A 17,784-nucleotide genomic window follows, 5' to 3' on the forward strand; every position below is an offset into this window, starting at 1 on the left:
TCTTTAAAGATAAGCACTTGATGTATGAATTTAAACCTCAGCTTGCATGTTGCTGTATTATAATGGTCTTTTCCTTCATTTATTCACTAAGGCTTTGCTTCTGTTTTTCTCATTAGGATGACAATTCTGGCAGTCTTGCGTCAATATCTGCTCTCAGTCTGTTAAACACAGGGGTATGGAATTTAATATGTTTTTTTTTTAGTTGTATTCAATGCCATGCATGGGACTATGTAGCACTCATTAAAAATAGAACAAACATCACATTTTCACAGTAGCATGAATATTTTATGGCACTAACCATCAACTCATTAGATACCATTAGTAAAAAAAAAAAAAGAAAAATAACTTTCACACATGAATCTCACTAACAACTTCAAGTGATAGAGTATTATTGCTTACTAACATACTGCATGTTCTTGAATAGCAGAAGGTGGAGTAAATTACTGTCAAATTCTAGCATTGCCTATGATTGCTGTGCGTCCATACTTAATGGTAACAGTTGTTAAAATGGCTTACGTTTTTATTTTTGAACACTCTGTATGGATTTGACAAATTGATATCCTCTAAGCTTATTTTTCCCATCTCTAAGTCACATGAGCAGTAGTGCTTCGGAATTCCAGATGCTTTTAATCATATTTTCCAGTATAAAACTGGAACTGTAGAAAGGTGTGCCTGTTGAAACTCTTGTTACGTGGTGCTATATCTTCCGTTTGCTGAGACTGGTTTGCTTCTGAAATTGGTCCAATGCATCTGCCTCTTTGAAAACAGTTCAGTAATCCCAGACTTGATGTTAAACAGGAATAGCACGACTTCACTGCTTTTCATTCTGTGGATCTGTTACTGTATGTGAAACAGAGCAGTAATGTGACTGCTCGCTGATATATGATGCCTGTGGTTCATGTTACGTGGTTCAGGTTCTCTCATCTCTTCTTTATTGGGCCCAGAAGCCCATAGCTTCATGTGTTTTTGTGAGCAACAAAAGATGAAACTTGAGGCAACTTGTGAAAGATCCATTTGAGGAAAATAAAGTAAGTTAAAGATGGGAGACAGATGTTGTGACTTTGGAAGGTTGATCTAGAAACTTTTCAGCATCCATTTGGTTGTTCTCTCCAATTACATGAGACACGGTATCCTTCCCTGCCTATAATCGGGAAGTAAGAAACAAATGTACTGCTCTGTCTGAAAGCATCTGCTTTCTTAGTTCTGATAAAATACCTAGAGCATGACTCAAGAATCTTTCGATGATATCTATTCTAAACACCATCTTGTTTTAAGTGACTTATAGTCAATTCTGGTTCAGTAATTTTAACATATAACTTAGAGTACAGTGTGCAAGATGTAGTATTTCTGCTTAAATAACTTAGTTACCAGTTTTACCAAGGTGATGTAGGGTGCCTTCCTAAGAGACTCAATTTTAAAAGGAAATTTAAAAAGCTGCAAATTGGAGTATTTTTATTATACACACAAAGGCAGCTCTAATAGCAAAAGGCTTCCTGCCCCATTTACCTATTACCTGTCTAGGTTAATAGGCTTATCTGTATTTCTGTAGGAATAAAAACTGGAAATTCTAGTCTGTTTGCATATCAAAGTGCTCTTACTAAGTTGTCACAGCGTTTTTCAGGAAAAACATGCTTTTAATTTGTTTGAAGCTTTATGAATGACAGTAGATGAAAAGATGCAGTTCTGGCATTAATAAGGAGACAATTAAAAGATGAGTAATTTCTAGATTAGATATTAGGAGGGCATTTTTTACTCAAAGGATAGTTAGGCTCTGGCACTGTGTCCCAGAGAGCTGTGGATGCCCCATCCCTGTAGGCGCTCAAAGCTGTGTTGGATGGGGCCCTGGACCCTGACCTGGTGGAGGGTACCCAACCCATGGCAATGGGGTTGGACTGCATGGGCTCTGAGGTTCCTTCCAACCCAACCATCCTGTGATTCTATGAACTATTTTTGCTTGCTATTAAAGCTGATAATTGTTTTTTATCTATTTTGAGATACGCTGCCATAAAGAATTTTTAGGAATGAAATTCTCTGTTGTGATACATGTAACGCTTCCGAAATGGTTATTTTTCCTCTTGTGAACACATCTTGCAATCTTAGCTGTCAATCGTTCTATCCTGTGTGCTATGTCCTGCATCTTATGTTCTTGCCTTGTCAAATGTTTTAAATTGCATTTTTACCTTTCAAGTAAAATTCTGTGTCAACTGTAGCTTTTTATCCAGTGTTGTGTATTTCAGATCCTTTATCAAATGCTTATTGGAATCTTTAAGTGTAGTAACACAAGGAGAGACCCATCCCAAAAAAGGAATGAGTATTTTAGTTTTTTTGAATTAATGAATTTCATGCATGTCTGAAGATTCTTGTATCCGGTCTTTCCTAGTGGATATGTCTCTTGAGCAAGAAGTGTCTTCCATGTGGAAGCTCTGATATTTAGAGTATGTTTTGTCTAGGGAAATGTACAACCTTGACAGTTTGAGCTTGAAGTTATTTTGGTGGCTGTTTTCTACTAATGCTTAGAATTTTCACACTGCAAAAAGCCAGATGCTTATAAAGCATTCGTAGTTCCAGGAGTACAGTCAGGTTATGACTTCTTCCTTTTGTGGAAATCACTGTGAAGATTTTTATGCCTTTTCTTACCTGTTTCTTACCTGTTAGCTTTGATAAGTGTGTCAGTTCCTAGCATATATGACAGCCAAAGACACTAGTATCATTCAGATGTCCAGCTTGTAATAAGATGGTGAGAATGACTTCATTTCTTATGGTTTCTGGTGATTTTATTTAACTTATATTCCTCTGTACCTAATTCTCATGGGGAAAAAAGTTGGTTCCAGTTCAACTTCTTCATCTCTGACCACCCAGTGAACTTAATTTTGTCACTTCTGTGACAAAGTGCCAGAAAGTGTAAAATTTGGTCAAGAATTTGAGATATGGAAATGCTGCTGTTCGTCAGTACTGCAGGCTGGATGCTGGCTATGGGCTGCTATCACTCCCAATTAAGAATATACTACGGTAGCCTGACGTATACAAGGTAGACAGAGTGCCTGTAATGTCATATGGTTTGAGGCTGGATTAAATAATTTTAGGCTCTTAAAATATACATGTTCATTTATACAATGAATTTTGAACTTACTAATTTTTCTCATGCTTGTGTAAACTACAGTAGAATTAACAACAGTTATTTAAATCCAGTTGTTGAAGTTATTTGTGATATTGGATGCATGTTGTTTTTGATCAAGGTTGTCTTAGGAATTACCCTTCCCGAGAGGATTTTGTTGTAGGAAATCTGTACAGCCTATTGCATGTGGCTGTACCACTGGAAGCACAGCTGGGCCTCTGATCTCTGAAGCTTTTAGGGTGGGCCTGTCTAGTACTTGGCTGGGAACCTGCTTGGGAATACTGAGTGCTATCCCTCTCCCAAGCATGTATGTTCTTGGGGTCGCTCAGAACCTGGCTAGGCAAGGCCTTTCTCAGCCTTGCTTTGAGCGGGGAGCTGCGCTGGGTCCCATTCATCTTCACTGATTCTGTGGTGATTTTCTCTTGTGGGGAGTTTTACATGACTTCCTCAGTCATGCTTGTTGGACCACTGCATTGGACTATGCTCAACATGGAAGAAAAAGATCTTGTCTGAAATCATTGAAATAGGTAGGTTAAAAAGGCTGATGGGCAGAAATCTTTAAGCCACCTTAAAGTGAATCAACTTTGTCTTCTCTGGAAATCTGAAGCTGTGTTATCGCTTTTATAAGAGGTATTTTCCCATTTATCTTTATGGACTTCAACTGTGTACAGAGCTCTAAGCTATGTTTAAAATTGTCAGCTATGTTTGTTTAATGCCGCTAGTGAACACCAAACATGTAAAGTCCTCTGTTTGTTCCTGGAAGAATAAATATGCATGAGGAACTACGCATTAGGTGAGAGGAGCAGTTTTTATAGAAGAATGTTTGATTGGGAAGGTATATGACCTAACTAGTAACCTATTTTTATTTTTGGTGACTTAACTTGAAAGTACTTCACTGAAATACCTTGAATTTGTTTTCTTTAGAAGATATGCTAACATTCTGTTTGAATTCCAGCACACAGAAGATGTGTAGTGAACCTATCTATCTAACCTTCATGCCTAAAAATATGAATCCACAAGCTGCCTTTGCTTGGGAAGAAGTTAAGTCTTCTCACAAACAAACTTTTTTAAATTCACTTAACTAAAAGAGCAGGTTCTTCAGTAATTTGGCAGTAATTATTTTATTTACAGGGGCTGTTAAAGAGGGAATATGTAATTTCTGAGGCTTTCATTCTGCTCTGCCAAGCTTTTTTTTCCTAAAGATTGCCTCATATTTGTTTTTGTGTGTTGCTCTGTGGGAAAAGGAATAGTTTCTTTTTCTTCCTCAATCTGTGTATTAAAGACTCTTAAATTTTTCAAGTAGATTGCATGTTTTTACTTCTGAGGAGATAAATGATGTGAAACAGACCGTAATTCTAAATATTGTCCTGTCACTGAGTACAGAATAGGTGGTTCTAGGTAATGGGTTCAGTGGTCTTGGTAAAGGCTTTGTGGACAAGAAGAGTACCGCATCTTAAGGGGAGCTAGGAACAAGAGGAAATAAATTGTAACACATATTGTTGGTTAGTGTGTTTTTACTCAGTTTGCAGATTATTTAAATATACTTGCTCACAAACTATTATGGGAAGATTATGCAGGTTTTCTAACTATAACTCATACCTAGATTTTCTGTAGTAACATTGAACCTAGAATAGATTAAATATTGAGTTGATAGAAGAAACTGCCTTCTCAGTCACTTTTGTTTAGTAGTTCTGAAAAGCTGCATTGTCTTGTGATACATAATTTCACTTTGTATTGTTAACTCCTTGCTGTCTGAAGTGATTTGATGTTATATATGTAAATATTACTAGTAAGTGTTCACTTGGTTGGGAAGTTGAAATTTCATTTTTATCAATGATATTGTTTAGGAATATGAAGCACGGACAGGAAGAATGTATAAGCCTCCACCTCCATCAGCAAGACGTAAAAACATTGAATTTGAACCACTTTCAACTACTGCTTTGATTCTGGAGGATCGACCAGCGTAAGTATAATTCTACTCTCGATCTGATGATGGCTGAATTTGTTGATGTGAAGCTTATCTCAGCAGAAGCGTAATTCTTACACAAAAGCATGTGCATTATTCCATCCCACTTAATAAGCTAACAAATATCTCCAGAAGAACATGCAGGTATATGCGACTGTATGAGAAATTTTCTCAGCGTAATGGGGGTCACTGGTAAGTTATCTGCTGTGTACCGGGACAGTGTTGTAGGTACCCCTAACCAGGAAAACAACTGAAGACTTATGGATTTCTTCTCTGCCATCTTAGTGTGCACTCCCTTCTCCTTCATTCTTTCTGGGCGATTACTTTCCTAGATCAATAGGAAAGGCTTAATAGTGGCAGTTAGCACCTCAGCAAATGTGGAGGTGGCCTACCAGAAAAAGAAAGAAGTATTAAGTAATAATGGGTAAAAGATTTGCTTTTGAAGCATAAGAAATAAAAAATGAGTGCTAAACATTTCTAACATGAAGATACTTGGCCACTATAGTTAATTGCTTTGTTGGTACCAAGATAAGGAATTCCTTAAAACTGTTCCTTGCTGCAGTTATGTTCTCTGGGCTCCTTAAAACTACGGTTGAAGGCAACAAAATGGGAACTGTAGGTGCAACAAAAACTGCACTAAATACAATTGAAAACAGTAATGAAAAATGAGTAAAACATTGTTCGATCCATTCAGCTATATTGCCTTCAGCAGTCTGAAAGAAAGAGGAGGGCAAGGTGACTAGGAACACATACTGTGAGGAAAGCAAAGAAATCAAAGATTTCAGATCACACCTCAAGAAAACTTGTGGTGGCACTCATTTGCTTCAGTTAATTTCAATTAAGAAATGGCAATTAGAAGTGTTTCTTTGGAGATTCTCTCAAGTGGTGTATAATCTCCTGCAATGCTAGGACAGAAATATCTGGCAAATATCTTGAACAGAGGTGCAGATTAGCGTTAGCTTTTGTAAATGAGTTATTTCCTTTTATTCTGTGTTAGAGACAAGGACAGTAACTGAAGTATGTCTATAAGAATGCCTTTTCTACTCGTTTCAAATCTGAGTGCTATTCCAAACATATAGTATGTTGTCATGCCAGCCTTGAAAGAAATTGTGCTCTCAGTTAATTCTGAAATATTAAGAACATGATCAGTTCTACTTGTAAAAAATAAGATAATCCTTTTTTCTGTGTTAAATTACAGAAATGTCTTCTGTTTATTGTGAAACAAAGCAAAATAAAGATTAGATAAGAAACTGAGACCAAAGCTCGTGTTCAATTTTTGTTTCTGAAATGAGACTACACAGTCAAAAGGAAGTGTGTATTTGGCAATCAGGATCACTGTGCAACTGAAAGAAGAAAATAAAAATTGAAGCAGTCTAATTGATAGTTCTGTAGCATGTGTCCTTAATCTTAGAATTAGTGTGATTGGGCTCTGTCCTTTCTTTTGTGATTCCATCTTCCCCTTACCTGTTATTGAACAAACAAAGTCATAGATCTGATTATGCTTAATGATCGAAACTCACACATGCAGAGATTTATCAGAATAAGTAACTGCATGAAGAACATCAGTATTTTTGTATTGCTTCATGGAAACTTAATTTGGACATTATTTCCAGATGTTCAACAAATATAGTAACTGCAGAATCTGGTGACAGACAAGTAAGAATAAACCCTTCTAACAGATTATTATGACATATATTTATGACATATTATCATAGTATCATAGTATCATAGTATCGTGCGAGTTGGAAGGGACCTTAGAGATCATCGAGTCCAACTCCCGGGATTCGAGCCCTCTGTGTAGCAGAGCGGCACTTCTACCCCCTGCTCCACAGGGGGGGATTCGAACCCGGGCCCCCTGGTGTTGCAGACGGGAATTCTACCGTAAACAGATTATGACAATTATGTCAGTTGAAAGGAAAAAGTTAGAAATGTAGAGATCTTGGCTGTACCACAGTGTGGCTTAGGATAGAGTGCTCTTATGTCCTGGCTGTGCCCTGGAGGAAGCTGTAGGACAGCAAATCAACAGAAGTAAAAACCTGGTAGTTCTGAATAAATAGCAGTCTTACACTGTGGTTCCTGAAGCACTGATAGTGTGAGAACTCCAAAGCTTGCTTTAGAGAGAAACCAAATTAAGGAGCTGTTTTGAAACGGTTCAGTATGTTATTTGTGCATGCTGAATTCAGGAATAACTTGTTTTCAGAAATCTTCCTGCCAAATCAGTGGAAGAGGCTTTACGTCACCGACAGGAATATGATGAAATGGTGGCGGAGGCAAAAAAACGAGGTATGTAAACTGCTAAACATCACTATAATTCTACTTAACTGTATAGCAAAAATATTTTCTGGCTAGTAGGTACAAGAAAGAACAACCTTGTTTAATATTCAAGATTATCTTCTGGCACATTTGTGCATATAACTTAAAAGCCAAGCATAATTGCCTTTTTTTTTTTTTTTTTCCCTAATCCAGCACAATGAATGTAACTAGGTTCAAAAATCAGCTTTACTTTTTAAAGTGGAAATTTGTTTTGTTTTTGTTTTTTTTTTTAAACAACTTGCATAATATGACTGTGTGAAAACTTCTTGTATACTTAAACTCCTTTTTTTCAGCAGTGTTGCTGCAGTACTTGCTGAGAACTGAAGTAGAATAAAGCTGACTGCTTAAAGATTATTTTTTATTTACAGGTATTTGATACCAATTTCATTTTGAAGACAGATGAAAACCTTGTTTTTCAAATCACCTGTATCTGTGAATCTTCTTCCATTAGATCTGCTTTTTAAATTAAAAAGATTTGTTTCATCTGGGACTGTGGCAATCTATGAATAGTTTGTTGAAAGGACTTCTGTAGTCTCATGCTTTAGTGTTCAGGGAATAAGCTATTTTAAGAATTTGTGCTGCATATTTTACTTGGGCTGTTGTCAGTCAGATATAAGCTCCCGAACACATAGAGCCTCTATGGATCTGTAGCAGCTTGCTCTGAAAGATGTAATGAGAAATCCAAGGCATATGACGACGTAAATACACTTCAAGAGAAGAGTGAAATCTGGTAAAGTATGAGCTTTGAAAGGCCAGTGATGAGTAATGTTTTAGTATGTGTGCCCTAGTATTCATTAAATTAACAGCTGTTACACGCAAAGCTTCATTAAAAGCTTAATGAAGCTGTTCAGCCATATAAGTTTACCAGGAATGGCAAGCTTTCTTTTTTGATTTGTCTATTGCATGCAGAAATAGAAAATGTCTTGCCATTTCACAATGATTTTTTTTTTAGTGATGGCAAAGCTCAGTTCTTTCTAGCCATTTTAACGTGAGGGAATCTTCGAATGATCAATTTCTAACAAAATACTCCTATTTAATGGTTTTGAAGAATGGTTTAACTCAGCACTTCCTTATTTGACAGTTAACAGAAAATATAAACTGGGCAAATCTGGCGTAGAAATAGCTACACCAGACATGAAACTTTGTATTGCATTTTTATTGTTATTTTTTAGAGTAGAACCTGTAATAACTATTTTGTTTGCATCCTGCATTGTTTTTATAATGTCTGTTTTTTATAGAATTACTTTGATACTTGCCTACAATCATCAGGAAAAGTATTGGTTAGCTCATCTGCAACTGTAATTTACCCTTGATCTTTCATCCACAATCCACATAATTAGACGGCAGCTGAATTACTTACCTAATCACTTCTAACAGAATTTTGAATATGTTTTCTTTAACAGAAATTAAAGAAGCACATAAAAGGAAGAAAATAATGAGAGAGCGTTTCAAGCAAGAAGACAATATTGCTAGTGCTATGGTGATTTGGGTCAATGAAATACTACCTAACTGGGAAGGCATGTAAGTGAAGTTTTGCTCTGTAAATCCAGCAAGTGTAGCTTCTCTCTTCTCTGGAAACAGAGGACCCACATACTTTGTTTTTTCTTTCCATTTGTTTTGCAAAGTCAGTTTCTGTTGTCATTATTAAAGTACATTATTTCATCGTTACAGAGCAACATGAAATGTGCTTTTGGGAGTTCAGTGTTGTGGATTATTTTTTTTTATTGGGACTTCTACATAAGTAGCGATCATTGAATCTTGATTTGGGAAATACCTTGCTATTTTTCTTTGAAGCTGCTCAGTAATTTCAGAAAACAAGATGTATAATACACCTGCTTTTCTTCCCTGCCTCCCCGTTCTAGGCGTGCTACCCGGAAAGTTCGAGAGCTGTGGTGGCAAGGATTACCACCAAGTGTTCGTGGGAAGGTGTGGAGTCTAGCAGTGGGAAACGAGTTAAATATCACTCCCGGTATGCCTTAACGTATTATATTAGGGCAAAATACAGTTGATTATTTTCAGTTGAAATTTAGGATTTCTTTGCGTAGAATTAGATGTATTTTTTTTGCAATTAGACAATCATAGCCTGCTAAGTTATGGAAATAGAGTTCAAAACTTTTAAAAATGTTTTAGTTTTATAAAAGAGTTGAGGGAGAATTGTTTAGTTCCTAACTAATATTTTTGATGAATTGGAAGTGTTCCAGTCCATTCACATTTTTTTCCTGTAGTTTGAATATTCACCACAGAAAGAGGCATAAACTCTGTGTGGTGGTATTTCCAGTGGCTAATTGTAACCATAAAGTAGGGATCTGCCTCTTGCTCTCCCCACCCCTCAGTGGTAAGAAACAAGTAAGAAAAACAAAGCCAAGTATGTATAGCATTGAGACTTTTCTTATCTCATTATTGTGTTTCTACTTGCAGAACTCTATGAAATCTTCTTATCTAGAGCTAAAGAACGATGGAAAAGCTTCAGTGAAGCAAGTTCTGAGAATGACGTAGAAGGTAAGACCTTCTGAATGCTAAACAGATTCCTGTTTATTTTTACACACAGTTTCACTACTTTGTGTGCATTTGCAGCATTAGGAATGTTTGCTAAAATACTCTGGGTTGTACCGTACTTGTTTTTATGTCAGGCTGCATTCAGAAGAAAATTAGATGAAATACAAACGGAAGAGAACTCAAGGCCCAGCTGAAATTCTTCTGAAAGTTCTTGAGTGGATGCTGCCACCTTTGCTGTGATTTAAAGAATGCCAGCCCTAGGATACAGAAAGTTTTATATCTAAATATAATAGAATAAAAAACAGCTTTTTTCCTTAGGTCCTGAAAGACCTTAAATGCATGTGGCAGTTTTAGTCTGAAGCCTGTGGAATTATTTTATCACTTTCAATGACTTTTGGTTTTGTTTGCAGATGCTAGTGCATCTGTTGCTGATCGTGAGGCCAGCCTGGAACTAATTAAGTTGGATATATCACGCACATTTCCATCCCTGTATATTTTCCAGAAGGTGAGAGTTCTGTAACTTTAGCTATAAATTGAAAGATCTGAGTAGTTAAACAAGAGGAGTAACCTAGCTAGCAAATATGGAAAAGTTGTTGTAAGCTCTTGGTGTAAAACAAAAGTAAAATTACTTGGTCCTTTTCTACATACAACAGCAAAGAGTCATGCCTTTTCTGATTAGATTAAATTAGGATGCTTACTGTGTTAAAGTGGTTTTGTAAGTGAAAGACTAGTAAGGCTTTTTCTCCTGCAAGAATTGCATGCAGTTCCTTATTACTGTTTAATGAAATTACTTGTATGCCAATCTGTGAATATTCTCATTGCTTCTACATAAATCCAGATGCATTTCAGTGCACATTTTCAGGTTTTATAATTTTTATACGGAGATATGCATGCAAGAACGTATAAAATAATCTGCATTATTGTATTACGGTAACTTGGGTTACCAAGAATTAAAATGTCCAGTGTCTCAAAAGGAAAAACCAACCCTGTTTGTGTACCAGATGTATATAACAGAAAATGAGGACATATTAAATTATCAGTTTGCTACTTTTCCCTTAGCATCTCAAAACCATATGAGGTAATGTGTAGGGTAAAAAACTGGTGATATTCTTGTATCTTTCTATATTGGCTGGATACATACCTATACTTATAAACTGGTTTTGAAAAGCTCTTTTTCCCCTTCTCTCCTCTTGAATTAGGGTGGTCCCTATCATGATCTTCTGCACAGTGTTTTAGGAGCATATACATGTTATAGACCGGATGTGGGATATGTAAGTATTCTGAAATGTTTATAGCTTAGCAGATGTGCTTAAAATATTTGTCTGTTAGATAAGTAGATTCTCTAAACTTTATGCTACTAGAACCTCAAAACAATTTAAACCTTGTCACTTACTCATTTGATAGTTGTTGCGGTGTTGGTAATTCTTATGGTTAATAAAATAGCTAAAAATGTATTGATATGACAGATGAGAATACTGTTTGGTTCACACAAAGAACTGTTTTTAAATTGCTCTGTTCACATGGCATTCTAACTCTGTCAGACTCAGAGTATCTACAAAAAAAATCTGCCAGCAGCCTTCCAGGAAGCGCTCAGCCTGTTTTATCCCACTGTTGTTGCCACTGCTGCTATTTCCATAGTAATGCCCTATGATTTAGTAGGTCACATCTTTAAAATCCAGCAACTCCACATTGGTTTTCTTATTGAAGGCTAATTGCTCCTTCGGAGTTTAGTGAAAATAAGATTGTTTGTAGCAAGAACTTAAATACGTTAAAAAATAATAAATCTGAACAGTATCAGCCTACGAAGGCAGATAAATAACAAATGCTATTCTTACTTTTTGCCTCAGAGGGATCCTAGGAATGCTTCTCACAAGTTGTAATTGCTTTAGAGCTAAAGAACTTGAGGTTGATCTGTGCAACAGCATGTTATTTAGTCCAGGGTGTGTTTTCCTCTCTGTCAGATATGCTTACTACTCTGCATCAATATCTAGCTGTTTTTTTTTTCATGTTTTAATGTCTTTAATTCTGTCATCTATGAAATCACTTTTGGAGTCCATCGTGTTTAAGTGAGATTACAGACTGCAGATTCTGAGGGTGCTTGTTCCAGGGTGGAGTTTTAAAGGGCAAATTAGTAATTTTTCATGAATGGGGCTTCACTTTCTCCCTAGGAAAAGATAATACAACTGCAGCTACACTGAATGTTTCTGATCACGCATTTTTCATGTTAATATGACAGTAAGTTTAGTCTTATTTCTGTAGCCATTCATATCACAAAAAATGGAAAGCTGCTGGACTGTTTCTGATGCATATCAATACTTTTTTCCCCTACATGGTTAAAATATTAAGTGGATTTTTAAAATGAGGAGCAGGCAGCATAAATGCCTAGAAACAGCAGAGTTATCATAATTGCAGCTGAAATTGGTAAAATTATTTTTAGTATAATGAATATTCAGATTATCACTTAACAACTACGTGAATGATAGTCTCCACTTATTGCAGACTGAAGTGGTTTTTTATAAGAAAGTAATCACAAAAATGTAAAAACTTACAGCTAACCACTTGAAAGTAATTTTATGTATGTGAACAAATGCTGTTTAGCAATTGGGAAGATGCATATTGACTGTTCTAAAACAGAATTTTGTCTCAATTCCAACGTATCTGCCTGCGTCTAAACTGTCCCATATGTGAGATTTTTCCTCATGTCTGCTTTTCTCACAGCTTAACAATGAACTTAAAGCCAAGTTGTGTCTTGTTTCTAGCCTGTGTGGTTTTCATTTTCTTGCATTCCAGGTTCTGGGAGTTTTCATGATTACAAGTCAAGGAACTTCTATCATGCATCTGAAACCTGCATCTGAAGAAACATTCATGTTGAAATCTAAATAGCTGCATGTATAGAAGTTATTTATCCTTGTTGCTTTTGTTCATCTGGAAATCATGTGTAATGGTGTTTGATGTACTGCAGGCTGAAAAATATTTGCATTTCCAAAGATATACTGAACTTACTCACCTATGTTTGCCTGATGCTTTTCCCACCTGAAGGTACAAGGGATGTCCTTCATTGCTGCTGTGCTCATTCTCAATCTGGAAGAAGCAGATGCTTTCATTGCCTTTGCTAACCTTCTAAACAAGCCATGCCAGCTGGCCTTTTTCCGTGTGGATCACAGCATGGTATGCACACAGTTTTCTGGTTTCGAACCTCAGTATTCTTTTGACTTAAAGCATATTTGACTTGCTGATAACTTCATGTTGTCCTCTTGAATAACGGAGAACTCTAACCCGTGGTTACAAAACTGAGAATACCAGATACTAATCCATAGAATGTGTTCTCCTGTTTTGACATTTCCTCTAGAAACACTTGTTTTCCTTATCCTAAGGAGTTATACTGTGCTATACTGAGATCCTCAAGTCTTGGTGGCATTTATTTTATGACTCAGCTTTCTTTTAATGACCGCTTATGATGCGCTTTACTGTTTCTGCAGATGCTGAAATACTTTGCAGCCTTTGAAGTATTCTTTGAAGAAAATCTTCCCAAATTGTTTCTTCACTTCAAATCATACAGTCTCACTCCAGACATATATTTGATAGACTGGTGAGTTCAGAAAAGAGAGCAAACCTAGTGTTAAAGTGCTGGAACGCTTTATATTTTGCTATAGTTTGGGCTTTTACTCACCTGTCGGATATGAGTCAGTTATGTAAACATAAGTAGGGGAGAGGAGGCTACTACATTGTATTTGTTTATGATTGATTGTGAGTAACTCGATAAAATGAACAAAATCAGCTACTGAAGAAAGTAAGAGAATAGGAATATATGCTTGAAAGTAAAGGGTCAATGAAATACAGCATATAGTACAGGAAAGGGTAAACTTGGAAATATGAGTATTTTGAAGTAATGAATATTTGAAAGTACTGAACTGTTTTGTCTGTAATGGAAGCCAGTAATGCAGGCATCTTTCAAGTGTGTGTAGTGCTGCCAGATACTGAATGTTTCTGCCAAAGCGTCTGTAAAGTATCTCTTCATATATCATTATTATATGGGTTAGAATTTTCTATTAGTGTTAATTGAATTAGATAGAATTCAATAATACAAAAATGGCATGTCATCCAAGTACTTGGGGATGAGGAATTTCTGCTGTCATCTGCTGTAGGATGCAGTTTTGCAGTAAGTGGGAAGTCTTAGCAGGAGCTCAGATAATACAATAGCAGCACTGAGACAGGAGTATGGTGCAGCCTAGAGGTTATACAGATGTGTTATTCAAGTAGTGCTGCTGTACTGAGTCCTAGAATACTCTGCTTCAGATTATTTGTGAGAAGTGAAGATTCTTATTCCTGCATGTGTTCCAAAGATGGCCTTGAGACTTTAAGAGCCCCTCTTGCAAAGGGAGAGTAGAAGCAGTTGTGATTGCTGTCGGTAAGGAGTGTTCCATGGTTTCCTGAACCACTTTCCACTATAAATGATGGCAAAACAGAATACTGTGCTTTGAACCACTACAAATTTGAATGAGTTCAAATCAAATTAGTTCAAAATCGAGTGACGAACAGAGCTGTTAGACTGCATTTTTTAAATAATCAGAAGGGTTAAATTACACTTTTGAGCGTTGTGGCTTAAGTTCATATTTGTGTATGACACCTGTTTGAGTGTAAAGATGTTTGTAACTTCTCTAGCTATAGCTTCCTAGAGGAGATGGCTTTCAAATAGAGGATTGCTTGTAGCATGGAAAGAGATTGGTTTTGGAATAGCAATTCTGAATTGAAAACATGGTAACTTTTGTGTATGTGAAATACAGACAAGTAGGAATGCTTGGAGAAAGTATCTGCTCTCTTAGCTAATTTAACTGAGATTTAAAGGAGGTATTGCAGTTCGATGTTTCTGAAATAGCTTAAGTTCTAACTCTGCCTTTTTTCTCAATTGCAGGATTTTTACGCTCTACAGCAAGTCGTTGCCACTTGATCTGGCCTGTCGTGTCTGGGATGTTTTCTGCAGAGATGGGGAAGAATTTTTGTTTAGGACAGGGTTAGGGATCCTTCGGTTATATGAAGATATTCTCCTACAGATGGACTTTATTCATATAGCACAGTTTCTAACAAAACTTCCAGAAGACATTACATCAGAAAAACTTTTTAGTTGTATTGCAGCTATTCAGATGCAGAATAGTAACAAAAAATGGGCACAGGTGAGTTTGATGTATATACATGTGAAAACACACTCATGCCCGCACATATGTACATGGGGCACTTTTAGTGACTGTGCTACATGTCTGACTTCACAGCAGTTGGTAGCAGTTGTGTCACATGAACGCATGTTCATGTGTCATTTTGTTTTTAGACTTGTCTCTGATGGGAGATGCATCCTGGTTGTGTATTCAAAGAGAATCTCAAGTTCTGTCATTGAGATGGCTACTTTTTTCCCTCCTCTTGGAAAGCAAATTCAGTGCTGTATATTAATTTGGGGAGTGATCAAATAGTTGTTAAAGAATCCCTAGCTTTTAGTACAAAATGCTACGCTATGGGAAGACAAACATGTAAACCAAATTCTATTTGAAACTGACTCAATATAATCTAAAGTGAATTGTAATAAGACCCAATTAGATAAAAAGGGAAGAAAAAATCGCTTCAAACAGCTTCATAGTGGGGTCTTTAAAATAATTTTCCACCTTCTGATCCCTGTGTGGGAATTCCTCCCAGTTCTGATGGAAAATACCTGTATGAGAAATAATTGGAATTGCTGCTGAATCAAACAGCTAAGTACAAGGATGAAGCAGACAGGTTTGGCAGAAAAACTGGCTTTTGTTCTTGGCTCAACTGCTAATGCCAACTGAGATGTGAGGAATAGCTGGAAAGTAAAAGAGGACTTGGGAATTGTTTACCTCGTTGTATCTTCCCAGATCAGTTTTCCCTAATCATTTTTTATGAGCTTTCCCTAAGACGGTAGAAGAAACCTTTTAGATTTTGTAAGCATGTAGACGTAATTGACTCTTCCTTTTTAGTGTCTCATTTTAGAAAGTTATTTCCATGCTAATATTGCTGTGGATAATTTTTTGTAGGGCTAACTTTTCTATGTCTATTAAATCTGTTTTCAGGTGTTTGCCTCACTTATGAAGGACAACAAAGAAGGGGACAAGAACCATAGCCCAGCACTGAAAAGCTAATCATTGTAATCTTGAGGTCATTTGAAAATGTGGAAAACCACTTGATGACGAAGGACTTCTCACATCACTTCTATGTGGAAAATCACTGTAGTAAAGTGTGAAAAGTGAGAGAGAAACGACACAGCTCTCAGCGGAGTAACGAACTGATGAAGTCTTCGCCCTTTTGCCAGTATTAGCTTTTTTGATGGGAAGATTCATTTTCACACAGAATACTAAAACCTGTGAAACTGATAACTAGGGGAGTTCATATTTAATACTTCAAATGAATCAGCTCAATGCAATAAACATTTCTAGTCACTTCTGTTGGTACTTTAAAAAAAAATAAAATAAAATTGAGGCATAACTTTTTTTTACAAATACCACAAAGGCACTTTTTGGGGTGGGGGGAATGAGGGAAATGCTGAATCTGGAAGGCTCCAAAACTGCTATCCAAACCAAATGCTTTGGTACAAATATTACCTCCAAAACGAACCATTTGAAAGTATTGAGGACCAAATAAGGATGTTTGGTATGTTCATGTGCAAGATGGTTATGATTTTGAGGAGGGGTATTGTCTTATCTACTTGTTTTTTTTGTTGTTGTTTTTAAGTTGCAGCTTCATTCTTCAGTCTGGGCAAAAATAATTAACTCAGGAACCATAGAAGTATTGTGCCCAAACCTGTTAGAGCAAAAATCACGCGAACTTTAAACAGTGGTAAGACCAGGGCTGTTATTTTCAGATGTACGGCTTTCAGACTGAGTGGTGTTAAGCATTTGTTTTGGTGTGCTGGTTGTGCAGCTTCTTCAAAATGGGGTGGGTATTCTGTGAAAGGGTTTTGCCACCAGAGGTTTTGTTTTGTTGAGCCATTGTTAGCTGAGATACACTAATGTGTGATGGTAAACACTACACGCTGATTAACTATCTGCAGAATTCGTGTTGGCTTTTAACACTTGAGAGTGATGGAGGCACTTCAGAATAATGCAGAGTATTTCTTGAAACTCTCTCCTTAGTGTGCAATACTGAAAGCTGAAAAGCATATGGTTTAGAGATTCTTAATTCTTTAACATCATTTAGCTGTGAGAAATGAGGTTACGCTGTGTGTGTCACAGTGGCTGTTTTCAACACTTTCTGTTCTTGAAGATACTGTACAACAACTTCATGTCTCTGGGGGTTGGAAACCTAAAATGGATAGCACTGCAGGTGAGGAGCACTTGCACTCTTTGGTCCATTTTTTTTTTTTTTTTGCTAATATTTACTGTAAATAAATTGCATACATGTGGGTTTTGTAACTGGTCCCTCTGTGGAAATCAAGTCCAAATTACCATGATGGTGTATTTTAAAGTGCGGGAGGTTCTTGGCTGTCTGGTGTTTGAAGCAGAGTCCACATAATTGGGGTGAAGATTTAGTGTGGTGTAATTACGTTGCTATCTGGTTTAAAAATACATATATACTATTCATAACATTACAATTTGAAATCTAAATGTCCGATTTTTTCCTAACTTATGTATTCACTACTTTAATTGGATCCAATTTGTCTTATATTTTTGCGTTATCTTGTACAGTTTTCTTACTTTTCAAGTATAAATCTGTATATAACTGTAAATAGAAGGACGAAACCTTCCTTTAAGACCACTAGTAACAATTCCTGTGTAAATAAAACTTACAGCAGAAATGCAGCCTAGTCTTTCCCGAGTATATTTTGGTTACAAAGCGAACCGCCCTGCTGCCCCGCTTGGTTGCTGCGCGCGGTGCTGGTGCAGCACGGCAG

At 36.6% G+C, this 17,784-nt stretch overlaps 1 protein-coding gene across 6 annotated transcripts in view; it reads left to right on the plus strand.

The window, feature by feature from the left end:
* Positions 1-17,692, plus strand: part of TBC1D12 (TBC1 domain family member 12) — a 49,199-nt gene extending 31,507 nt beyond the window's left edge. For 3 of the 6 annotated variants that reach the window (XM_072339824.1, XM_072339825.1, XM_072339822.1), the window contains exons 3-14: positions 117-173; positions 4,963-5,078; positions 7,282-7,364; positions 8,798-8,915; positions 9,257-9,363; positions 9,813-9,893; positions 10,301-10,395; positions 11,090-11,161; positions 12,930-13,058; positions 13,370-13,479; positions 14,803-15,061; positions 15,968-17,692. In XM_072339824.1, coding sequence (XP_072195925.1) covers positions 117-173; positions 4,963-5,078; positions 7,282-7,364; positions 8,798-8,915; positions 9,257-9,363; positions 9,813-9,893; positions 10,301-10,395; positions 11,090-11,161; positions 12,930-13,058; positions 13,370-13,479; positions 14,803-15,061; positions 15,968-16,036 — 1,296 coding nt within the window. In that variant the 3' untranslated portion in view covers positions 16,037-17,692. The remainder of the gene's footprint in view (positions 1-116; positions 174-4,962; positions 5,079-7,281; positions 7,365-8,797; positions 8,916-9,256; positions 9,364-9,812; positions 9,894-10,300; positions 10,396-11,089; positions 11,162-12,929; positions 13,059-13,369; positions 13,480-14,802; positions 15,062-15,967) is intronic. The other 3 variants (XM_072339827.1, XM_072339828.1, XM_072339823.1) reach the window with 1 other exon arrangement.
* Positions 17,693-17,784: the final 92 nt, after the last annotated feature.

The sequence above is a fragment of the Excalfactoria chinensis genome, chromosome 6 (assembly GCF_039878825.1).
Source record: "Excalfactoria chinensis isolate bCotChi1 chromosome 6, bCotChi1.hap2, whole genome shotgun sequence".
Taxonomy (NCBI): domain Eukaryota; kingdom Metazoa; phylum Chordata; class Aves; order Galliformes; family Phasianidae; genus Excalfactoria; species Excalfactoria chinensis.